The 26,156-nt window shown below is 43.5% G+C and overlaps 1 protein-coding gene across 1 annotated transcript in view; it reads left to right on the top strand.

Annotated features, from left to right (window-relative positions):
- OGDHL (oxoglutarate dehydrogenase L) overlaps window positions 1–26,156 on the top strand; it is a 664,251-nt gene that overhangs the window by 568,080 nt on the left and 70,015 nt on the right. Inside the window, exon 19 of the mRNA XM_069240663.1 lies at window positions 7,001–7,126. Within this exon, the coding sequence (XP_069096764.1) occupies window positions 7,001–7,126 (126 nt within the window). The remainder of the gene's footprint in view (window positions 1–7,000; window positions 7,127–26,156) is intronic.

Here is a 26,156-nt window from a genome sequence, read left to right as displayed (position 1 = left end):
ATGTTCCCCCTCTCACCTTTCATTATGCCTCAGTAGGACCTTAATTTGGTTCTTACCTTTTTATTGTGTTCTCTTTTCGAGACTCTATACAATTGTCCCCTCTGACTGCTCACACTCAAAACAACATTTCTTGTGGTAATAACATGTGTCCAGAAGGTGGGTGAGCTGCAGGCTTTGTCATCCAAGCCTCCCTACTTTACCTGTGCTTCCAGACCAACTAGTGCTTCGCACTAGGGCCTCTTTCCTCCCGAAAGTGGTGTGACCATTTCATAGGGGACAATCCATCACCTTGCCCACATTCTCCACTTCTCCACATCCCGCCAAAGGAGCAGAGCGGCTGCAGTGTCTGGACCCAAAAAGAGCATTGTCTTTCAATCTAGATGGAACAAAGAGTTCCAGGTGCATAACCAGCTCTTTGTGGGGTATGCTGGTGCAAAGAAAGGTCTTTGCAGAAACAAACTATCTCCCGATGGGTTGTTCTCTGCATCATAATCTGCTATGCATTGGCGTAGAAGCAACCCAGGAGGGCTTGCATGCTCATTCCGACAGAGCCCAAGCTGCTATCAGTGCAATAACATGTGGAATCCCAGTTCTGGACATTTGTCAGGCAGCAATGTGGGCATCCCTGCACATGTTTACCAAACACTACTGCCTGGACAGTCAGGTCGGCAGAGATGGGCATTTTGCCCTTTCAGTCCCGCAGGACTTCATAGTTTGACAAATTTGTCCGCAGCCTGCCACCAGGGGCTGTATTGCTTGGGTATCTATTCAAAGGTAAGGAATCTGCGGCTACAAGTCTCTATCACATGAACAAGTTACTTACCTTTGGTCGTGCCTTATCTGGTAGAGACAACATCTAGCCTGGAGATTCCTTACCAATCCATCCATCCACCCTGCTCTGCGTACAGGTTTCTAGAGTTTAGCATGACTCGTTTCAGGGCCCTGGTTTGGACACACCGCTGTAAGTGCACTTCATGGTGCTGTGCTTGTGGCATGGAAAGTCGTGCAAAAGTAACTGACATCAGCGCGCCGAGGTGGCGCCTATATTGGCGAATGTGACATCACTTCTGGCGCCGACGCACAGAACCGATCAGCACCACCTACCGGCGCACTGGGTTATTGCTCACGAAAAATCTTCTGGATCCATTCTGACACCTGGGAAATTCAAAGGTAAGGAATCTGCGGCTAGATATTGTCTCTACCAGATAAGGCTTTACCGAAGGTAAGTAACTTGTTCTTTAGGGTGACTTCAACCAGTGGGCTGGCAGACTAGATTCAAAACCAGCCTCTGACTTCCTCAAAAATATGAAGGGCTTAGAGTTCACAGTGCTTGGTTTACCGATGTAGCTGATCACGTTTGACCTAGCCTTCACACCTAACATAGCTATCAGTGATGTATCAATACACCAGCAGCTGTGGTAAACCCATTCTTTTTTCTTTCTTAACCTGATAAATCTGTTGTATTGCCCCACCATTGAAAAAAACAGACCCCACAACCAACCACATACAGACAGTTCAACAAACATAAGCATTGAGGAGTGTGAATCAATCCATACCACAACCACTACAACCTCCTTGACTACTAAAATCTTAGAACAAATGGTTCAGCAAAAAGCTAAAAGAGCGCAAACACACCAGCTGTAATCTTGAATGCTAATAGTACAAATCAAAGAAAGACCAGTATTATTTATGTTGCATGAGATAGGAGCTGTGCTACCACAAAGCCATTAAGGATACGAAAAAGGCCTAACTTGTCAAAAAATCAGTGAGGACACAACTCAAACTAGGGAGATCTTTAACATCTGTCTTGAGATCACCAATCCAGAAGTCTTGAAAAACACTCTGTTTGATTCTCTATAGAAATTGTAAATGCTTCTGTTGATCTTTTTTTTTTTAATTCAATTTACCAAAATACATGACTGCGTCTCTAGCAACACTGAACCATCTTCCTGCCTTTGCGTGCCTCGCATAAGTATTCTTCCTGCACCTCATTCAACTAAGTGATCAAATTTGGCCCAAGGGACAAAAGCATACAATATACCTGCCTAATCTTACATGGCATAATGCAGCAAATAATTCCTCCCTTGTCTAGAGGGAGGTCTCACAACCATGATCAATCATTCTTTCTCTAAGGAGTCTTACAGAGCCCCTGCAACACTTCACTTTCGTGCCTGTGCTAAAGAAATGGTCTGCTGACTGGAAATTATTGATTAACTTCTGCCAATTCTCTAATCTACTCTGTCCCAGCAGGATGGCTTTATGTCAGCATATTGTATGCTACAATATCTTCTATAATAAATATTATTTACAAAAATATTGTACCATTGGGTGCAGATTTCCTATTACCACCTGGGCTGTATTATTGTAAAAGTGTTCCTCATCTTAAGCATATCCCCTGAGGTGAGGCAGGATCCGGTGATTTTTGTAGAAGTGCTCCTGCAGGTATTGGTGGGCAGTGCCTCCATAACTCCCTGAATATGACAGAGTGTAACACCATATAATCACCCCTGTGAGCTGATACAATTTCCTTTCTTTCCATGCCCTTTGACTTGGATCTGGAGCCTCGCTCCAAATGTTTCCAACAACTTTCAGATTTCTACAACAGTGGCTAGGGAACAATGTCCCCACCAAACACAGGAGGATTCAAGCAGTGCAGAGGCTACAGGAAGCAGATGTTGGTCACAAATCTGAACAAGATGTTTTTGTGGTGCTGGGTATCTGGTCACGACTCAATTCATGCAATAAATGTGCTCTTACGCACCCAAAGGCTCTTTGAGAGCGTGAGGCGAAAATAAGAAGAGGTCACAAACGTAAGAGATCACAGTCGAAGAACAGATCCCTCTCCAAATCACATGCCCCATTGTGGTCTTGAGGCTGCTCCTGTGAAATGTCAACTCCCCGGTCAAAGTCTTCAAATAAGTCAAAGCATAAACATAAGCACAAAAGACTAAGAGGGACTCAACCTCATCCTGCCACTTACAATTTAGCAAGCTGGAGCAAGTACATCAAGATGGAGATCGCACGTCTCAATGTCACCTGGATACAACCCATCTCCACAGCTGGGCACAGCAGGCCACAAATTTCCAAGGCTGTCTTTGCCCCCAGAGCAGATAGCGGCCTTCAGTGTGGCTGTGCCGCAGATCTTCAGTGCAATTCCTGCTCCCTCTAGTGCATCTTTGTGCCCTACGGAACTGTGCGGTTCTCCAGACATACTTCCACCAGAGGGGCTGCCTGACAGAGTTTGTCCTCCCAGGCTCCAAGACTGAGACTAAAACACCAGGGTCATAGCCTGAATGTCCTAGACTCATTTTGGAGGAGGAAAGTCCCGAAACTGCACTGCATCCTAGATGGCTTAAATTAAAGGGAACCTCTGCGGAGAAGTCGGATTTTTCAACCTGCTGATTTTCCACCCACATCATAGTGGCTTTCAGAGGAGTAGTCCACCATTTGGTGCAGGCTCTCTTGTCCAAAGAGAGGAGACTGGTGTCTGTCTTGGAAAAAGGGACTGGTTGTTACTCCCACTGTTACCTTGTGCTTAAGATAGATTAAGGCTTTCGACCTATTTTAGATCTTCATCCTTCGAACTCCTTTCTGCGGAAGGGCAGATTCAAGATGCTCACAATAGGACAGGGTCTGTCTGGGAGACTGGATGGTGTCCCTGGATCTGCAGGATACATACTTTTGTTTACCCGTCCTACAGTCCACAAACGTTACCTGCAGTTTAGGGTAGGCCAGGAGCATTTTCAGTTTGCTGTGCTCCTCTTCGGCCTTACCACTGCCCCTCGGGTGTTCACAAAAGTGATGGCAGTGGTTGCAGCATACCTTTAGGGTTGGGCATACCAGTTTCCTCTACCTCAGTGACTGGCTGTTGCAGGTGGGCTCACCGCAGTCACTTGTACACCACCTCCAGATGGCGATGAACCTCTTGACATTGTTGGGGTTCACAAGAAACATTCCAGAGTCACACCCCACTCTTTCGTGAGGCTCCTTTGCATTGAGGTCTGAGGGTTCTTGGCATGTTGGCATCTGAGAGTGTGGTACCCAGAATCTATGAGCATCTGTTCCCTTGACAGGCTTTTACTTTGGAAGGGTTTTCTGTCACAGCAGAAGAGCAGTGTTATACACCCAAGCCTGTGCAATCTGCACCTCCAATTGTGGCTATTGTCGGTGGCAGTTGCCTGCGTTCTAACTTCCTCCTGAGGTTGTGAATGCTATCCCTGCTGCTTGGCACTCCTCCACAAAGTCTGTCTACGCCGAGTACCTGGACAAATTTGTGGTCTGTTGTGGTGTCGGCAACACAGACCAGTTGTAAGCCAGTCTGTCAGATGCTAACTTTGAAGACTGTGGGCCTGATTGCAACTTTGGAGGAGGGTGTTAATCCGTCCCAAATGTGACGGATATACCACCCACCGTATTACGAGTCCATTATATCCTATGGAACTCGTAATACGATGGGCAGGATATCTGTCACATTTGGGACGGATTAACACCCTCCTCCAAAGTTGTAATCAGGCCCTGTGTCCCTTGTCGCGCTTACTTCAGCTCCATACAGGAATGAGCTTCAGGCAATCACTGTAGAGCAGGCCTGCACCACCTTTTGCAAGACAAACTGGTGTTGAGGACTAAGGTGGGCTTTTTGCCAAAAGTTGTGACTCCATTCATGTTACGCAAACCATCACACTCCCAATTCTTTTTGATCTACCTTGTTCCTCAAAGGAGGAGGAGAGACTCAATTGACAGGACCCCAAGAGAGTGTTGAGCTTTTGGATCAGTCGCTCCAAAGAGAATTGGGCAATCACCTTCTTGTGGGGTTTTCTGGAGTGCAGAAAGGCAAGGCTTCGCAGAAAATACTTTGTCAAGGTGTATAGTCCTTTGCATCAATATCTACTGCACATTGGCCATGAAGCAGCCTCCTGAAAACTGGGAGCCCATTTCACCAGAGCCAAGGCTACTTCTACTGCATTGCCATTCAAAATGCCTGCCCTGTAAATATGTCAGGCTGCAACGTGGGCATCCATGCACACATTCACGAAGCACCAATGCCATGACAGCCAGGTCCAACGGGAAGGGCATTTCAGCCATTCGGTCCTGCAGGGAGTTTTTTTATCTGAACCCTCTACACAGAACATCCACCTTCCATTGGTATCTTTTCCAAAGGTAAAGAATTTACAGTACAAGTTACTTACCGTTGATCACGGTTTTTCTGTTGGATACTCCAACCACAGATTCCTCACTACCAGAACCGCCTTCCCGTTCTGTGGAATGGTCTCTTTATTCATCCAAATAGAGCCCAAGGTAGGGATCTGCACACTGATAGTCTGGTAATTTTTTGATCTCCATGTTTGCAGGTGCAGACTAAATCAAGAAAGAAACTGACAGTGCAAAGTGTTAGCACTTAAAAGTGTCTCCATTCATCACTTCTTGACAGAATGAAAACAGTGTAGACCTGCATGGCGCCACCGAATGACGCACTTAAGCACTGTTGTTTAGAAGTTTCCCATTCCAGTTTGACACCTTTCTACTAGCCCAGCTCATATTAGAGTGCTAGCTACACCTCCAAACGTACACCAAATATAACCAGGTCCACTTTTAGCTAAAAAACACGCTGGGGAACCAGACCATCATCTTCACCTGTCTGGACCATGTATATGTTTGGATTAAAATTATATGGACATAAATACTAATTATGGGGTGATGCTGATCTAACTCACTATGCTTTGAGGGCCCTGCTAGTCAAAGAGGACCCCACCTTAAACACATGTAATTAGGAACATGGAATTCAGATTTGCTATCGAATTTTCCTACATTCCATGGTCAGTGCGATGATAAGAGCATCAATCCACTGCTCTTCCTTATCAAGAATCCTCATACTCCTCTGAACCAACACTGAGTAATACTGGTGAGAGCCCTTGTTTGTAACAATGTTTACACAAGCTGAGAAATAAGTTCATCAACAGGCTAGAGAGGGTCCACGACTAAGGGGCCAGATTGTGTATGAACCTGGGGCAGTTGAAAATTATTCGTACCCTGCTTAATGGGGCAGAGGACCAGGATACCTGTGGGGAGTGTCCACCCATCACATGCACAACAGAAGCTTGTGATCAGCAAAGTTAACCTTATCTCACAGCGAGCCTGTAGACAGAACAAGCTTGAATGCAGATCTATTGGAGTCTAGGGACCCACACTTTGAATCCAATTAAGGTGGATTCAAATTAAAACCCTTTAAGTAAAGGTTTGGAAACTGATCTGTTCCAGGAGACATTTTATTAAACCCTCCACTTCTTCGAGAGTACCAACTGAAGAATATCGGACCTGGAGCTTCTCGTAATAGATTGGACTCTAACCCACATTCTGGTTCTCACCTAGTGTTATGAGATTACTGAAGGAGGTATCTAGCGCTATATAAATACTGTAAATGAATTATAAATTCATGAAGTCCTGTAGTACCAGAGGAAAGGAAAGTGAAAGATTTGGTTCAGAAAAGTGTGTGATTCTTCACATGGTCCACTTGCGGACTAATTATTTATTTAAAAAAACTTACTTTGACTGAGCTACTAGATGTATATGGGAAAGCCAGTCATACAGTAGCTGTTGAGAGGGCAATGTGAATAAGTTATTTGTATGCTGGCTGTGTGAAAAAGGCTTGGGTATTAGAGGGAAAAGCATTAGATGATGAGTATTTGAGTTAAAATGTAGTGTGTCTTCGAGAGACAGATGAATGTGAGTAAGGGGGCAGCTTGTGGAGAAATGTGGAGCATAACAATGCATTTGTACTTGTGGGTGGAGAAGTGATGAAATCAGTGGCAAATTTCCAATAAAACAAAATGAAAGCACGTTGTAAAAACAGCACCCCCGTCACTGCTTTCTTGTAAAGCAGCAACTCCCTGAAACTCCTGTATCAAACTGAAGGAAAACATTATACCATACAAATAAAAATAAGGTCAGGAGAATTGATACATACAAGGAGGATAGCTCATTTGTTTACCCTTCTTTCCTGTAGGAATTCACCGAAAATTTCGACATCCATCAGCTGTATGATTGCAACTGGATTGTTGTGAACTGCTCGACTCCTGCCAGCTACTTCCACGTTCTCAGGAGGCAGATCCTGCTGCCATTTCGTAAACCGGTGAGTGTGGTAACAGAGTTCTAGTGAGCCAAGCAACACTGTGCGGGCAGTGGCTCAACATCGAGGGTCCTATTCTGGCTCTTCCCTCTTATTCACCGAGCCATGATGGACGCTAACTCTGCATTCAACAGTTTTTACTGTGGAAAAACAGAATGATTTTGTCAGAACATAACAACATCCTCCGAGGAAGAGCATAGTTCTAGTGCGTTTGGTTTAGCTGGTCAGCTCTCTGCCTAGCATTCGTCCCTGACCTCTTCTTGGACAGAAACAAAAGGGTAAACAAAAAGCTCGTGGGGTTGAATGGCTGTCCTGTGGCCTGCAGGTCACAGGTTTGATTGTGGCAGGGCCTACTCAAACTTTCCCCCTTCCTTGATTAAAACGACTATTGTAGTTAATGATAATAACACGTGTAATATTTTAGCTGGGGTGCAGATACTGCATAATTTCCAGTTTCAGACCTTGAATGGGGACTGACATGCTAATGGTGTTTGTCCTCACGACTTAAGTCAGGTTTTTCCTACCACAAATTTTGCAGTCAAAACCCACTGGTGCATCCAGTTATGACGCCAAGCTTGCACCCGAACTTGAATTAGATGCACCAAGCGCATGAATTAGGGTAAGTCCCTTAGTGTTCATGAACCTAGACACAATTACGTTTGTTTTATGCTCTATATCAGTAGTTTTTAACATTTTGACTTCTTTGGACCCCCATTGTTTAATTACTGTGATTCGAAGTCCCCAACTAAGTCATTAATGGGAGCCTAGGACCCTGGCTTAAGCATTATCGATGATTTAAACAGCAAAACAATATACAAAAAAATAATGAAACATGCATTCATCAAACTGATACTGAAATGATTAAATATTGTGTTTAATTCACAAACAAATATAAATAAAATGTCAAAATTGTATTTTGAGTGGGAAGGGTGAACTGTTTCTGAATTCAATTTAGGCCACTTATCATCCACGAATCAATCTGATACTTAGTTTAGAAACGTCTATGCTTTGCATTGGGTATAAGATCCAGATGTTTGAAGCAAGTGAGCAGAAACATAAACTTTTAAATTACAGTTAGGACAGCTAAATGCCAGTTTTAATGTACTAAACCAATTTTAGTTTGGTAACATTTTACCAAATTGCAAAAGGAGTTTAGAAAGCTATAATGACTCGCTAACTCATAAGGCTGTCTTTACTACGACGCTTTTAAAGAGCGATACATTATGGTATGTATTTGTGTTTTGCAACCAAAATGCGGTCACAAAACATTGGAACATAACCAATTCTCGAATGTAGTGAAAACACATTTGCAGAGTGAATTAGCCAGTACTCCACGGAACCACTGCCATTTAAAAAGTTTAAAAAAAGGTTTATTTAAATGCAGTGACATTGTGGCTTTCTCAGCTCAGCAGGCCACCATCCCTGTGATGGTATCTAAATAGTGAGTCACAACTTGTAACGTACGTCATTACTGAGGTAGGTTGGTTTGCGACCCACTAAGTTTTAGAATTTTGCAATAACAAAAATGTTTTTTGTTCAGAAAAAGTTGGTGCGCAATTTGCAACCACTTTTTGTGAATGATAATTTTGTACGTCTGGCACAAAACAACCTTTTTAAAGTTGGGTAGGTGCAGGACACCTGACAAAAATGGCAGATGTCCCTTCTGCAGTATTATAAGTGGATCAATGTCAGTGGCTCTCAAAATACTGCAGGCAGGACATCTGCCACTTTCTTGCTTTTGTCCCATTATCAAAAACTCTAAATACGCTTTGGTGATTACATTCTGACATGATGCTTGAGACATAAACTCCTAGTGGCATCCATATGTTTTAATCCAACCAAGTGTACCTGCCAATAAAGGAAATCATTGGGTTTACACTTAGGTTATTATATGGTTAACTAGACCCCACATATGACCAGAACATTAATTTTCTGATCTCCGTCCTCAGTGAGGATGAGACCACCGTATTAGTATCAACTTAACACAGTGGGTCTGATTGATCGATGATGAAGCATGCCAAAAAACAGTGGGTGAGGCCTTTGCGACCAATATCTTTGTTTTGTTGTGGTCACTGCCCTGTAGTGTTGTGTTTTCCCTTTGCCCTGAAAAAAGAAGAGGAAATGATCCTTGCCATACCACTTGGGTGATATATGTTATTTGTGGGTGATGTGTATGGTGTGTATACCTCTAGCTCCTTTTTGGTATGATTTAAACTCTAAATAAGGCATAACACTAGGAATGGTATTTGACTGCTAGTCACAGAATTATTTTTAAGTACTAGGTTTTATTTCTTATCTGATTTGAAATTTGTGAGAAAGAGTTCTCACACTCCAAAAAAACGTTTTATTTAGGTTTTCTGAAACTTAATTTAGGAGTGCATGCTTTGCCGTGGTACTCATACAGTGTTGTGTTTTCAAATGCTTGTTTGCTGGGCTATGAATGTTTTCCTGTGTGAAATGATGTCACCTCTGTTGCTTTCAACGTGTCTGCAAGATTACTTTTCACTTGCAGAATTTTCCCTAGCGATGTATCTGATGCTCGACTTGCGTATTCGACTGATGTCTGGCCAAAACTCAAATGTTTAGTTTCAAATTTAGCTGTATTAGAACCCAAATGCTTGAAATTCATGCTCACAAAATTGTAATTTGAGTTTAAAAATTACTTCAGCTCAACAATTGCATTGTAAAATGTAACTCAAGTTGTTTATTAATTAATATGTTTCTTATTGATTATTTAACAACCAATGTTGAGTTGGCGAAAAGAAGAGAAATAAAAGATAATGTGAAGAGACACTTGTTAACTGCTTTCATAACGATTTTTCATCAGGTTTGAAGGTTTAAGAAGAAAAATCTTAACGGGCCACTATTAGTTATTTGGAAAAATACTATGGAGCTTTTCGGCTCACCCACATTTTCCTTTCAGTTACCGTCGACTTTTGACATTTGTGGTTCATGGTGCATTCCTTACTCATTCAAATTCTCTGTCATGGGATTTTCGTTAACATTCATGTTAAAATGTTCAGTTACTTGCAGGTTCTCTGAGCTCTTTTATCAAAGAGAAAACAATCTTCCCCCCAAAACATCTTTTAACATGTCTTTCTGAAACAACATTTTTCTTTTCGTTTTTCTACCTAAGCCAAATAGAATTACGTAATACTTGGAAAACAACTCGGCTGTTAGATACATTGTTTAAGCCTCCATTTACAAGAGCGGTCTCAGATAGGCAGAGGCTTTTCAAAAAATTAATTTCACCTGTCACTTTAGACCAGCATGTCTGTTCCAGTTTTGTTATGCAGGACAATTAAATCTCTCTGTTGATTAGGTCTGGCAAAACCAACCTCTTCCATGCAGTAGTACGTAGGGTGAGCTTTGGGTCTGCACTACCTCTCCATTGCTTCCATCAGATCAGCCCTCGTCAGCTATTGGCTTGAGACATTGCCAATCAAATTTTGGATCAGTCTGTCGTGTAGGTTCTCATTCTGCGAATGAGACTACTGGATTTGGGAGACAGGATCACATGCCTTGTGGGTACTCAGTATGATTCCGCATCGCATGACGCCTGTCGGCCTAATCCAGGTTCTCCGGCTAACTAGCAGCGCCTCATCTCTGACTGAGATGATTGTGGCAACCGGGCGCATGACAAGGAAGACTCCTCAGGGGAATCGTAGTCGATCAGATCCCAACCCTTTCTCTCAGTTACCGAAAGTCTCATATAGGCGAGGACAACAGAGGCAGAATATAGTTCAATAAGGATTTATTGAAGTAACTGCATCTTATATAAGAAAAAAGCCTGTATTGCAATAACTAGCATGATAAAACACAATATAAGCAAGCAGGTGACTAACAGAGTAAAACACAAGAACAGTCCTACCATACTGTCACTAGGAGTGATATATATATATATATATTTATATTTTGCCTGTCTACACTATGTTTGAGCACAGCGAAATAAACCTCATCTGCCCTTCGAGTTTTCCCCCTGGGGGTACATCATCCCTCACACCTGGAGGAAGAAGCCTGTAGTCTAGAGAGACAGCGTCCCCGTGTGGATCAGGGGTCCGCCCATCTAAGCAAGTAACCGCAGCGAAGCAATCAGCATACATTTGTGGTCATCTGGCTGGAATCTCCCTCTAACGTGTCTAGGACCAAGGGGTGTTGTTATAATAAAACAACTGTCATTCTAAGAAATGATCCCCATGTATGAGTGTGTATTTTTCTGTGAATGTTGGAGACACAGCATACCACGTTTGTCGGCAACCCTATCTGACTGTAGCCTTAATGAAAGCACAAATTGAAATACATGTCCAACTAAGAATGGGATGCTTTCCTAGTCGAAAGTACAATAAGATAAAGAAAATAAAACAGCACCACAAACGTATTATTTCCTAGCAATAAAGCAATGCTGAATAAAATGTAACTGATTTAAAGTGCACAGCGGCAGGCCTAGTTAGCTAAAACAACGTGTCTAAAACATGGCTAAAATAGCTATACAACATGTCCAAAGTAAAGGTGTCTGCCAGCTAGTCCTATTGACGTTTTGGGTGTATTACTACACCTTCTAGAAGCTGCTTCTAATTGAATGCACAATGGACTATTGAATATCTGAAAATATACATAATCATCACTCTTCATAGCACATTAATTTATCTGATAATTCAGTCTTCACTGGAAGAAGTCAGCTTCTATTTTATTCTCTATAGCTGCTTGTACTTTCATCTACTCATTGTTTCTTGCTTCTCCCGTCTTCTGCCCTCTCTCCTCTTCTTGTGTAACTGCCCCTTCCTATATTCTATCAAAGACCATGCTAGCTGTCTTTATCTCATCCAGCTCATGAAGGAAGCCCTTGGACGGAAGCACAGTCCCCGATTGGAGCTGTGGTCGCATTTCAATGTTGTGTACTTGCATTTCAGTTTCTTATACTTTAACTATACCAGTCACCCCTTCCAGTCGTGGTACCCCCTAGCTCCTGCATCCATTTTCTAAGTATATGAATAAGTCCTTGTTCTCCAGTACTTGGACTTGCGTTTTGATGTATTTGTCAAATCGAAAGATTGAGATGTGCTTGATCTCTTACTCCGTCCAGTACTTTTAGCTGCTTCCTCCACTTTAAACATGGCCTGGAATGTGGTTAGAACTGAGGCTGTAGCTGCCTGTCAGATACCAGTGATCTACTTGAATGTATTAATGTCTGCCATACAGAGTATCTATGCTATACAAATACTGCAGTTGTACTCAGCTACAAGAATCATATTGTCATTTCACCTTATAGGACCCCCCTCAAGGACCCTACTCATTCTCTTTTGCCTCTGGTTCTTGAGGCTTAGAACACGCAACCTAGCACTTAGTTGTCATATCTTATTCTGTATTAAGTGGCTTTCACCAGCAGTGCTAAGAATAAAGCAGCAGGGGTGTTATATCCAGTTTTAATTAAAGAAAAAAATGTGTTTCCATTCAGTTACAAATACAAATTTTGAAGCAGGGATTGGTTTTAAAATATGGTATAGAGCCCTTTATTTATGCTTTCATGGGGCAGCTTGACGTGTAAGAACATGCTGCTTTTCCCTTTATTTTGTTCTGTATGGGATGTTGTTGTCCTTTAAAATGTTCTTGTGGTCGTTCAAACATATAACTACAAGCACCAGCACTCTCCACTCACCATGTGCTCTCAAAAAGGACCCATTTAAAACGTAAATGAAGGTTCCTCACTGAGGTTGGTTCTCTAAGACTGCAGTGCCCATGGATGTTTGTTTCGGTTTATGTGCACTTGTGTCCAGACCTATTGTATTGCGAGGAACTTCACTGCATAGCTACACAACAGGTGCAAAGAGATAGAGTGTGCAGTTTGATACTTGGACTCATCCTGGATGTCAGGCAGTAACACTTTGAATACTGGTTGTTTTAACCTGACACTCCTTACCTGCATTACCAAACTATTATACATGCTACCTCACCTATCTACAACGCCAACCACACTCTCATACCTAACGTACCTGTCTCCCATAATTATCCACTGCACCTACCAGCCTAACATACTTCCATAATTCCACTATTAACTAAACAAAGCCCCTCAAACCAGACCTATTAACATTACTAATGCTTATTTTTCTGAATGTGGGACTTCATCCTTATTAAATATTTTCTCAGTAAGGCACTTTTTGAAGCTGGTTTTCTTACCTCACTAAATCAAGTTTTGTTTACTTTCATCTAGAACTTTTTGTTAAATAAAGGTGCACACAGCACAGGTGTCAGTTCAGATGGTTGTGAGGTTGTGAGAGTCTCCTTGTGGCATTTCCATCCCCCCCCCCCCCCCCACCTCCGCGAGAGGAGACGGGCCAGGAACTCTGCTCTGTTTTCTTACATCTTTTGTTAAATTTCAACAGTCATCCCATCTCTTGTTTGGTAACCCCAATGTATTCTTTGTCAGATTCATGGACTAATACTTTGATTTACTTAAGGCTTCTCTCACTGACAGATTGGACTAGCAATTCTCCTTGGTGGAACTCCCATTCTGTACAACACATATGATTAGTTCTTTCCATTCCTAGGAGGTGCTTCTGCCACAGTTGTGTGTACGTCTTTGACCATACACATACACTACAGAGTGCTTCATACTTTTTCGTGCTTTGCCATTCTGGGATAAACTCAATATACTAATCTCTAATCACTCTGCCTAATATAACTATAAAAGCTAACGCATACAATTTATCACACAAAAAATATGATAAAACATTTAAAAACACTTAAATCATGCAAGAAAAAAGTAAAAAATTACAACAATTCATCCATTCAGCCCACTAAGAAAAAATAGTTAAAAGACATTCTAATTTGATAAAATGTCTACGTGCATATTCGGGAGAGTTTTCCTGATTCTTGCAGCAGTATTTATGAAGCGTTAAATGGCATTGCAGGTTGATGGAGATGGTCATTTAACTTTAATTCCACGGTTTAGGCTTCTGTTTCTTGACGACGGACCCTATATACTTTTTTGTTATCCCTTAACATGATCTCCAGGATTTGAGCTTCTCTTGCTCCTGGATGAGTTCTGTATGGTGTTTTCCTTGTTCACTTAACAGTGCCTCCAGGGGTTGGGCTTCTTTTGTTCCGGGTAAACCGGATATAGTATTCTCTGGTTGCACAACAGTACCTCCAGGGCTTGTGTCACTTTTGAGTGGACTCTATAAAGTGTTCTGTCGTCACTTAAAAGTGCCTCCAGGGTTTGATCTTCTGGCAAAAACAAGTAGACCATTATAGCATATTACATGTTGACCAAATAATCCACATCAGTCTTGGCTGCTTCTTCTTCATACAGACCACCAAAATATGGGAAGTATCTTCAAGTGTGACTCTGTTTTCACACTCCTCTGAACACTTTATTCTTATACATAATGCAGGGATGATGCTATTTCACAAGTGTGGTGGTCTTGCACTTGGCCCACCATCCAACCACCAAGCATTCTGCTTCTTGAGTTGGATGAGAACATGATTCTGATCCATTCAGGAGAGTACCAATCGTACCTATGCCCTTATTAAGAGTTGTGTAATTTCACCTGGATTGATAGCTCGGGTTTAATTACGCTACCCCCAGTTACCAGTGTCTCTGGAACAGGAATTATTGCCTCTTTAAACCAGCCGAGAGACACTGAATCTTTCAGGCACTGCAGAAGCTGGGCTGTGGGTAGCAGCACAGCCCAGCTCCTGCACAATCCTTGTAGCAACAAGGGGGAAAGAGACAATGCTGTCCCTGGATGGATACAAGCCCTCCTTCCTCACCTCCCCTTTCACCCTCTCTGACAAATCCTCACCAGCCGTCTAGCTGACACTTTCCACCAGCTCGGAGCAGTCGGGGTGCTCAGAGCTTCCTTGTCCTTCTAACTCTTTGTTGCTGTGACACTGTGTTCCATGCAATGCCCTGAAGTTCTAGGATGTTTCTCTGCCTTCACAAGGTGCCATACTACTTGCTGAAAGACCACCATTGCTCTGTGTCAAATATTTATTTCTCTGGTATGAAATGTTATGGAATCTGTTCCTGGTCTAGCGACCATTTATATGGCCAATTACTTTTATGTGCTCTGCAACCTTTTCTTCACATAAACTAAGCATTATAAACATCCTGCTTTTCTATTACTAATATATTCTGAGCATTGAACAAGTGGAGCTCCATTATGTTCTGTCCCTTGCCATTATGAAACCCAGTCCCTTTTGCCAGATAACCTTTCATCTCTCTTTTTTTTATTTATTTTTTAAACATTTTTTATTTGGAAAGGAATAATACAGCACATATACTCTTAGATCGCTTTACACTGCATGAAACAAAAAAAAAGAAAAAAAAAAGAATTCCAAACCAAAGAGAAAAACAAAAGAGCCTTAGAAGGGCGGCACCACCTAAATCTCTACTGAGAAGCACATCAGCCCAACTAAATCCAGACGGAGAGCGATTTCCCAGATATTAAAATTAAATTAAATTGGGGGAGGATAATCTGGTTTTCAATTTAAACATTGATCATTATGAGCCAGGATCCAATCCTGAAGTGACCCCCAGATTGCCTTTCCTCCGACCACGTTTCCCCTTACGTTCGTATAGTGCCATCTCCAAGTAATATACAGACAACAATCTAGCCAGCCATTGCTGCCAGGACGGGGGTCGTACATTCAGCCACGCAGATGATATACATATTCGATACACTGCCATGGCCACAAAAATAAATGCTCTATGTGGGCCACCCACTTCTCCAGCGACTCCTAAAACCATAATCTCTGGGGTAAGGACCAGATCATATCCCAGAACCCCTTTCAAAACGGCTTGAATACCCTCCCTCAGAGCCATTAGCTCCCCACATGTAGCCATCATATGTACAATGTCTGTTCCATGCATCCCACATCTTGGACAGTTTATTCCTGACAAACGCCCCCATTTGACAAGATGGGCTGGGGTATGGTACAGGTCAAATATGGTTTTATAGTGTTGTGCTTGCAGGGACGACAAAAGTAAAATGGAATATCCCAGCTCTAATGACCTTATAAAATTATTACTCCCGTCCACTAACTTCTTTCTCCACCTCTCCTTGTTTTTTTCTAAATCATCAGGCTGTTCTGCCAGCAGTAACGCGTAAATCGATCTAATTGCTATATTGGGGTTAACCAAGATATCATTCAACAGTTGATTACTTCTAAATCCCTGCACACCTCCTGTTTTCCGTGTAAGAAAATCTCGTATCCGAAGATATTTTAAAAAGTCCCTTCGCTCTAAACCGTACTGCTCCTGTAGATCCCCAAACGACTTGACCCCAGAATTATCGAAAAAATTCCCTAACCTCGCTATACCTGAGGAGGCCCACCTTGCCATACACCTATCCTTAAATATTTCGGGAAGCAGTGGATTCTTCTCAATCATGGTGTAATAATTATATCTACCAAGTCCTTTCTTTTTATACCATAATCGCCAACACTTATAGGCCGCTTCCATTACCTTAAATCGGGTTTTCTTATAATATCCGGGCTCATGAAATGTTACCAAACACCCATTGGCTGCTGCTCCTATCTGCAGCTCGTATATATTAGGGCAATCTTCTTCCGCGGTCCCCTCTCTCTTAGGACCCCATAGTGGGCGCATATACTGAAAGGCTGCAGCCATTTGATATAATTTTATATTTGGTAAGGACCACCCCCCTCTTTCTCGCGGAAGAGACATAAATTTACTTGCTCTTCTACACTTACCATAAGCCCAAATAAATCTCATAACCAATCTATCTATCTCCTTGAATCTTACATTTGTGAAACTCAGTGGTATAGCACGAAACAGATACAACAGCTTAGAAAGGAAAATCATTTTCACCATATTACACCTCCCCATAATAGTCAGATGTAAATTATTCCATCTGGACATATCTTTTCTGGCTTTCGAAAGTATGGGATCCAGATTCAAGCTAACAATTTCTCCTACTTTTGGTGTAATATTTATACCCAAGTATACTGCATGGTCCACCCTCCGCGTGTCCTGGGTGCTTGTATATTGATTAGCCAATAACTGTGTTTTACCTCTATCAACAGGTACCCTGAGAATCTTCCAAATTTCGTCGTCACCTCTTCAACCTCTCTCAATGCCGAATCAGGGGTGGGGGTTAATATAGCTATATCATCTGCATATGCTAGGACTTTTGTATCCCATCCCTGCCTGCGTATTGGCAAAATCTTGCAGTTCTCTTCCAACTGCCTAAGCAAGGGATCTATATATAAAGCAAACAGGGGCGGAGAGCATGGGCATCCCTGCCTAGTACCTCTCCTGACCTGAATACCCTCGGACTGTCCTCCCATTAGTTGTATTTTCACTGCCGTGTAAGAAAATCTCGTATCCGAAGATATTTTAAAAAGTCCCTTCGCTCTAAACCGTACTGCTCCTGTATAGCGCCTTTACTGCTACAATGAATTTCTTCCCTAACCCATAACGCTCCATTACACACCACAGGTAATTCCAGTTCACCCGGTCAAATGCCTTCTCTGCATCTAGTAATGCGACTGCCATAGGTTCCTCTGCTACTTCCGTAGCATCAAAGAGTGCGAGAACTCTTTGAATATGATTGGTAGTATCCCTTCCTGGGACAAACCCATGCTGCCTAGGGAAAACTAGCTTCCTTATCACCAAAGATAATCGGACGGCCAATATTTTTGAATATATTTTCACATCACTGTTAATTAATGTAATCGGCCGATATGAAGCCGGATTTAAGGGGGGTTTCCCTTTTTTCAAAAACATTACCATATTGGCCATATCCCATGATGGGGGGGCTTCCCCTCCACTCTGAACCTGGATAAATAGCTCTATCATTACCGGAGATAATAATTCTTTAAAAGTTTTATAAAACTCTAAGGGAATCGAGTCAGGGCCTGTGGTCTTTCCAGAGGTAAGATCACTCATTGCCTTGTCAATTTCCGAGATATCTATCTGTTCTCCCATATATAGATTATCGCTCCCAGATAGCTTGTCTACCTTAATAGGGTGTAAGAATTCCACCATTTCTCCCTCCAGATATACCGATGTATCGTTATATAGTTCCGTATAGTATCTATGAAACACCTTCCTAATTCCGTCCACTTCAGATACTATCTGTCCTTGCCAGTCTCTAATCTCTCTAATCACCCCAGATGCTATCTTCTGACTTGCCCTTATTGCTAGCAAGCGACCGGATTTTTCTCCATACTCATACCCTTGTGAGCGCTGCGCTAAATATTTCTCAGCTATTCTTTGAGCCATAGCCTCATTCATTACTGCTTTGACTATAGCGACGTCCTCCTGGGCCGTCTTTACAACCTCCCCAGTTTCTATAGCTATGACCAATTGTCTTTCAGCTACCCTCAGCTTTGTTTGGAAGTCTTTTATTCTATCTTGGGAGTTATTCTGCCTTCTAAAGCTAAAGCTCAAAGTTTCACCTCGAATTCCTGCTTTTAAGGTATCCCAGACTATCTCTACTGGAGCTGATCCCTGGTTGAACCCTAAGAATTCAACTATCCACTTTCTCATATATTCACAATATTCCGGGTCCTTAAGAAGCCCTCTTTCAAATGTCCATCTCCTGACTTTTGATTCTAGCCCACCCAATTCCAGATCGAATACCAGGGGGTTATGATCTGATATAACCCGTGGGTAAGACTCCATCCTACCCTGCTTTAATAGTCCAGGAGATATAAAAAAATAATTGAGTCGTGCTAATTTCACATGAGGGGTCGAATAGTAAGTATATCCAGGGTCTGGCTTACATAGTTTCACCCAAGCACCTACTAGTCCTAATTCTTTCTGAATAGCGACCAATGCCTTATATACCCGAGGTTTACGCCCCTGATATTTCTTAGCTGTGGGTGCTAGTATATCCTGCAATCCCTCCCAAGAGCCATTGAAGGTGAAGTCACCACATAGAAAATAGGGAGGGGGCCATCCTGTTAGCTCAATAGCGAGGGTATCTAAAACTACTGGGTCGTCCGTGACTGCCCCATATACAGAACATAATGAGAAACTGCTATGGCCGTAACTGCACTCTACAATTACCCATCTCCCACCCCTGTCCGCCTTCTGCCTGGTGAAATTTAATTTATTAGTCTGATCTAATATTGCCACCCCTTTAGTTCTGACCTCTTGTTCTGACCGGGCGATCACTTTCAAACCAAGTGAGGCAAGAATTCCAGAATTTTTATATTCCACATGTGTCTCCTGTAGACAATAAATATCTGCCTTAAAAGTCTTTAATTCTTCAGCCACTCTCCTTCTTTTACGAGGGTCACTTAGTCCACATATATTGATTGAGGCGATTCAAAGTCTTGCCATTTACTCCTTTTTTTTTCCCCCCCCTCCACTGTTTTATTTATTTTCTCTTTCTATTATCCGACTGCACACTCTCTTGAATTCTCTTCTCTCTTTGTTCCCCTCCTCCTATTCTTTCCATTTCCCTTGCTTCCCTTGATCCTTTCCTTTCCGTTTTATTCCCCTGGTTTCTTATCCCTTCCCTCCATCTCCTACCCTTCTCCCCTATCCCTCTCCTCCTCCCTACCCCCCTCCCCCTTCCCCCCCCCTCCACCCCAGACCAGTCTCCTCCATCCCCTTCCCATGCTTCCTCCCTCCCCGGGACTGGCCCCCCATCCTGTTGAGCAATCAGACCACCCATGGCCTGAGTATTGGCGTCGTGTATGTGCGGGCCCACCCTCCAGTCTCCCGAGCACCTTTGCCTTCTATGTATCTCCACCCTTTGCTACTCGACCCCCATCAAGTATTCTTTTGCTTTAATTTCCGAAGTGAATATTTTTATTTTCCCATTCATTATTATTTTAAGTAGAGCAGGGGCCAGCAGATACTCCTCCCCGCCTTTATCTGAAACTGGTTTAATAAGCTGTCGGAGCCGCCATCTCCGCTCGACAGTGGCATGACAGAAATCAGGGCGAGTGAAAAAGGTAACCCCATCCACGGTGCGACGGGTATTAGGACGGTCTTTATCAGATATCTCCTGTCGCAATAAGTAATTTCCAAAATAAACTAGAATAGCTCTAGGGTACTTAGAGTCTGCCCGTTGGCCCCCCTCCCGCCGGGTTACCGGAAACCTGTGAACACGCTGCAGTTCTTTCTCCCAGTTCCAATTCCCCAGTTCCGGGAAAGCCCCGCGCAGGAGGTTGACCATATACATCTGTATATTGCTTCCTTCTAGCCCTTCCGGGTACCCAAAAATCGAAGATTATTCCTTCTCTGTCTATTCTCAAAATCTTCCAATTTCCACATTACATCCATCAGTTGTTCGTCTCTCGTAGTGCTCTGCTCTTTAAGATTATCAACATCCTCCTCGACTGCCACTATCCTTTCTTCCATTGAACATAGCTTAGTCTCAATTTCTGTGCATGATTTTGCAACCTTGCGAACCGTTCCCTGTAATCTCTTTGTAGCGATCCTCGCACGTCGGCTTTCAGTCCTAGTCTCTGTTTGCAACTCTTTAATTGAACTATATATTGACTGCAGCATCCCTGCCTCGGCACCCATCGTAGACGAATTGTAAGTGGGGAGCCCTGTATCTGGTTCCTTATTACCATTACCTGAGCCCTGGTTAGTTATAGATGAAGGATCTGCTAATCCAATACCGGAATAATCCCACTTTAAAGTCCTACCACCCGTGGATGTCAAGTTTTCGAGAGACTCCTGAGAACAGGGTCGTATTTTCACAGATTTCCGATGTCGGCGCAGCTGTCGCACTGTAGGTTCGTTATTTTCGGCCTCCGATGTTTCGCTATCATCAGATCCACCAAAGCTGTGATCGCCGCTACTGAGATCTGACTCTTCTGTCAGAGAGTAGAATTTATCGCTATTATCCTTGCCCCAATCCACAAATTGGGGGTCTTTTCCTGTTATTTTGCCCTACTTTTTAGGGCTTGCTGAAGACTTATGTCGATTCTCTCCTTCTGTTGCAGGTCTTGATATACTTACAACTCCTTCCCCACCCTGATGCTCGAGTTGCTCAAACTAGTCGAATTGTTGTACTTGAGACTGCTTGTTCCCAGCAGGAGGGCAGAACTCCTTCTCTCTTGTCTCCCTATGATTGTCTTCCATCTCTGACACACTCTCAATGCCTTGTCTGAGTTTAATAAGGGGGTCATTGTTTACAGTACACACCTTCTTGATGCTGGTACTCAGGAGAGTAGGTTCTTTCCCTGGCATGTTAATTTCAGAGGGGGGGGTTATATGTGCAGACCGGCTATCCTGCGCCCCTTGTGCAGACCGGCTATCCTGCGCCCCACCTGCAAGAAAAGTCATAATAGTAGATTGACTTTTGCCTTTTACCTTACTTTCCAGCGGGGAGTAGCAGTACTATCACTTATCTTAACATCTTTCCCCAAACTGAACATGTTCTCCCCAGCTGGTTTGGCTGCAATTGCCGTCGGGCGTTTGTTTACTCCCGGTAGCTCACCTTTACCTCTACCAACACGCGTCGCTTTTACTCCTTCAGTCTTATCTCCAGGATTCCGAATGGCTTTGGGTGCCATCTTTGTTTTCAATACATGCGACAACAGCCTAAAAAGTCCTATTATTCTGGCCGGTGCTGATGATGCAGCAAAAATTGTTTGTTTTATCAAGCTCTTCCAGGGCCGTGAGGGGGTATATAGATGCCAAAGTGGATTGACTTGCGTACCCAACAACATCAGAGCCCCCAGATCTTTAGTTCTCCTTTTATACCTCTCCCCCCCTCTTTTTTTTTCTTTCTTTCTTTGGATGACCCCCTCCTCTTTTTTTCAGTTGCAGGGCAAAAAAAAAAAAAAAAAGGGGGCAATATCAAATAGCATTAGGTGATAGAGACTGTATCGGATTTTTTAGGGTTCTCCACACTTTAGCGAAAATTTCTCCCCCTTTTTTCTCTTCCTTTTCTTTAGCAAAAAAACAGGTTACTTGCGAAGTGGAGTAAACTGGACTCTCCTCCTGCCTCCTCCTGGTACCTTGTTGGTTACAAGCTTCAGAACTGCTCACACACTCTTCTCCTCTGGGTGTGAGCAGAACTGGTCCAAACCGATCCACCTCGTTACTTCAGGCAAGGCCTCCAGCCCTGTACTGCCTGGGGGGTCCAGCGCGCTCACCCCGAAGCAGTCTCTGTGTCTCATGCGGCGCTCTCCGTCCTCTAACCGAGCGCCGCTATATCCTCGCCTCTCCCGCAAAAAGAGCGATGGCCAGGCACCTGGGCACCCAGTGGAGGAAGGCTCCTCGTTGCCCCGTTTCGGTGGTGAAAAACAAGCCGAGTTCGGCCGCTTGTCCAGCCGCTCCGCTGCGGCGGCGGCGGCGGCTGTGCGCTCGGCTTCCTGGTGGGCGGGACTGCGACCTCGCAGTTACGCCGATACCGACGCCATGTGGCTCCAACCTTTCATCTCTCATAAGGTATGTCAGGCGAATGACAGGCTTACCTGGCAATGTCTGTTTGTTTTAATGCGTCTATCGGTGGCAGAGTTCTGCATGTTTTGTGCATTTTGAGCTTAAGCTCTTTCAACTGAAACCTAAGATTGTAGGGTGTGTGAAATTTGAGGAACAGTACAAATGTTTGTTAGGTATGCTTGCAGCTGGTGACTTGTAAGCTGTTGGGAATTTGATCATTGAACTGTGGTCTGTCACTTTATTTGTGCTCCACTATCACCTTGGTGGTTTTTTCCTCATGTACGCCACCAAGTAACCTTGAAACCCACCAACTTTCTAAGGTGGTGCTGCTACACTTTAGACATTAGTACTTCAGTTCCTGTTACGCATTAAGATGACTACTAGCCCTGTTACCGAACATAGTGGGGTTCAGCATAAATGTACTGTCTGGTAGGATAATGATTGGACTGGACTGTGGCCCACCTAGGCCTATATGACAGAGGAAAAATAGAAAAACAAAAAACATACTCGTCCCATCACCACCACAGTAACAGGATGCATCTCTTAATTTGTGTAACGCGGTCACCTTATATACCCTATGTTAGAAATGAGGTCTTTGGTTAGCAGCCAGGTTACCCCCTTTCCAAGCAAGGACCCTCACTGTAGTCAGGATAAAGGAGAATCACACTCAGTTAACCCCCGCTCATCCACTTGGTAGCTTGGCACGAGCAGGTAGGCTTAACTTCAGAGACAAGGTGTAAAGTATTTGTACCAACACACACAGTAATATAGTAAAACCACCACAAAATGACTCAACACAGGTTTAGAACAATAGCCAATATTTATCTAAACAAAACGAGACCAAAACGACAAAACTCTGACACATGCAAGTCAAGTTATGAATTTTTAAAGATTAAACTTAAAAATAGCTCTTAGAAACACAAAATGCTTCGATGAGGTGTTAACACGGCGTCGTGACTGCGTCGTTCCCAACAATCTGACGCCAACAGCGCCGGACACGGAATCACGCAGACCCCCAGGTACAGTACGTTAGTAAAGTGTGACAACAAGCCGTGTGCGGAGTCGGGGATCGCGGCGTTGCTGGATCCAAGGCAATGTCGGTTTCAGTGCTGCGGGGCAAAGGAGCTGAGGCGTCACGAACGGGCGTCGGGTCCTTGCTGCGGAGCAGTGGAGGTTAGGTGGCATCGGTGCGAAGCATTGAATCTGCGTACTTTGGGCAGAGTCGATATCTGGCAGTCACGAAGTGGTGCGGCAACTTCCACGGAGTCGCGGACTTTGGCGGGGCTGCAACGGTGTCGGTGCCTGCGAGGGTCGTCGCAGTCCAGCGAGGACCACAGAGTTGAGTGCAGGCGGCGTCATAGGATTCAGCAGCGGCGTGTCCAGAGTCACCTAAAGTCGGTTTTCTTTGATTTTCACCAGCCTCTCCTTTCAAGGGCCCAGGGACTGGATAGGGCACCACTTGTCAGGGCAGGAGTCTCATCAGAGAGTCCAGGTGCTGGTGGGGGAAGTCTTTGATGGCCCAGAGACTTCAGAACAGGGGGCAAGCTTAGTCCAAGCCCTTGGAGATTCTTCTCAAGCAGGAATATACCTCAAAGTCCAGTCTTTGGCCCCTTTCAAAGGTAGAAGCAGCAACTGCAGGATAGCTCCACAAAGCACAATCACAGGCAGGGCAGCACTTCTCCTCAGCTCTTCAGCTCGTCTCCTTTGCATAGGTTCCTCTTGATTCCAGAGGTGATCTAATTTTCAGGGGTTTTGGGTGCTCTTCTTATACCTCTTTCTGCCTTTTAAGTAGGCCTACTTCAAAGGAAAGTCTCTCTTGTTTTTAAGATCCTGCCTTGCCCAGGCCAGGTCCCAGTCACACACCAGGGGGTCGGAGACTGCATTGTGTGAGGGCAGGCACAGCCCTTTCAGGTTTAGGTGACCACTCCTCACCTCCCTCCTAGCACAGATGGCTCATCAGGATTTGCAGGCTACACCCCAGCTCCCTTTCTACAAACAACCCAACCGTCAAACTGACCCAGACAGGTAATCCACAAACAGGCAGAGTCACAGAATGGTTTAAGCAAGAAAATGCTTACTTTCTAAAAGTGACATTTTCAAACAAACAATCTAAAAAACAATTTCACTAAAAGATGTATATTTCAATTGTGAGTTCAGAGACCTTAAACTCCTTATTTCTATCTGCTCCCTAAGGGAATCTGCACTTTAATAATATTTAAAGGCAGCCCCCATGTTAACCTATGAGAGAGATAGGCCGTGCAATAGTGAAAAACGAATTTGGCAGTATTTCACTGTTAGGACACGTAAAACACACATAAGTACATGTCCCACCTTTTACATACACTGCACCCTGCCCATGGGGCCACCTAGCGCCTATCTTAGGGGTGCCTTACATGTAAAAAAAAAAAAAAAAAAAGGAAGGAAGGTTTAGTCGAACTGGCAGTTTAAAACTGCACTCACAGACACTGAGCCATTTTTTTGCCATGTGGATGGCACAACCAATGCTGCAGGCCTACTAGTAGCATTTGATTTACAGGCACTGTACTAGGGATGTACTAGTAAATCAGATATGCCAATCAGGGAAAGCCAATGACACATACATTTTACATAGGAGCACTTGCACTTTAGCACTGGACAGCAGTGGTAAAGTGCCCAGAGTGACAAAAACAGCAGAAACAGAGTCCAGCATACATCAACAACCTGGGAAACAGAGGCAAGAAGTTAGGGGAGACCACGCCAAGGATGCCAAGTCTAACACCCTATATTATACTTCTCAAAAGTGTTACACCAAAAATAAAAGTATACCTTTCAATCTCTCAGCCTATGTTGCTAATTGCACATCATATGGTCTTCCAGAGCTCTTTTAGCAACATACATTCAGAGAACCTCACCTACTGTTGTGCATCCCATCTGGCACATGGAGCAGAACGTGTAGGATTGAAGTTACTTCTTTTTGATGACAACCAGTAGAGCCGGTTGACATTGTAGAATTTTTTGGGGTGTGCCGAATGAGTACCAAAGAGTAACAAATGTCAACATACTTGTAGAATTTCTGTTAACTTGTATCTCATAGCTGTTACTACCATGTCACAGGGTAGAACAATGGATGCTTTTTATGCCCTTGTAACTGTGTGCTAGTAAATCCAACCTCACTCTAAAAGAAATAGACAAGCTCCTCTGCTAAGCCTCACCCTCTCTACTTTGAACAACAAGCAACTTTAGCTTCATTGCTGCTTTTTGGGGCCTTATCATTGATATGTGGCTTAGGTTTTTGAATATTACATGCAGGTTGTGTTCTGGAAGGGCATACCGTCTGAGGACACAACTAAACACAAATGTTGTACAGTTTTTACTTTGTGCTGGTGAAATACCCTCTGACCTCTATTGACTTACTTTTTATCGCTTGTGTGTCCTGGCATTCTGCTGTTCCCAACAAGATTGAAGCTTTACAGTTTGTATCAGCACAACCATGCAGTCTTACCATTTTCCATTTCTCTGCCAGTCAAGGTATGAATAAATATGGCATGGTGCCTTCTGACTCACTTTTTCCTTTTCCCCCTTGTATGCCAGGTGTAAGTATAATATTTTGCAGTGTTTTTGATTCAAGTAATGCACGCTGTCCTCCAAGCAGTTTGCAATAGCTAATGCATA

The sequence above is a fragment of the Pleurodeles waltl genome, chromosome 6, assembly GCF_031143425.1.
Source record: "Pleurodeles waltl isolate 20211129_DDA chromosome 6, aPleWal1.hap1.20221129, whole genome shotgun sequence".
Lineage (NCBI taxonomy): Eukaryota > Metazoa > Chordata > Amphibia > Caudata > Salamandridae > Pleurodeles > Pleurodeles waltl.
The sequence above is the reverse complement of the archived record's forward strand: the minus strand, read 5'-3'. Positions and strand labels throughout refer to the sequence as shown.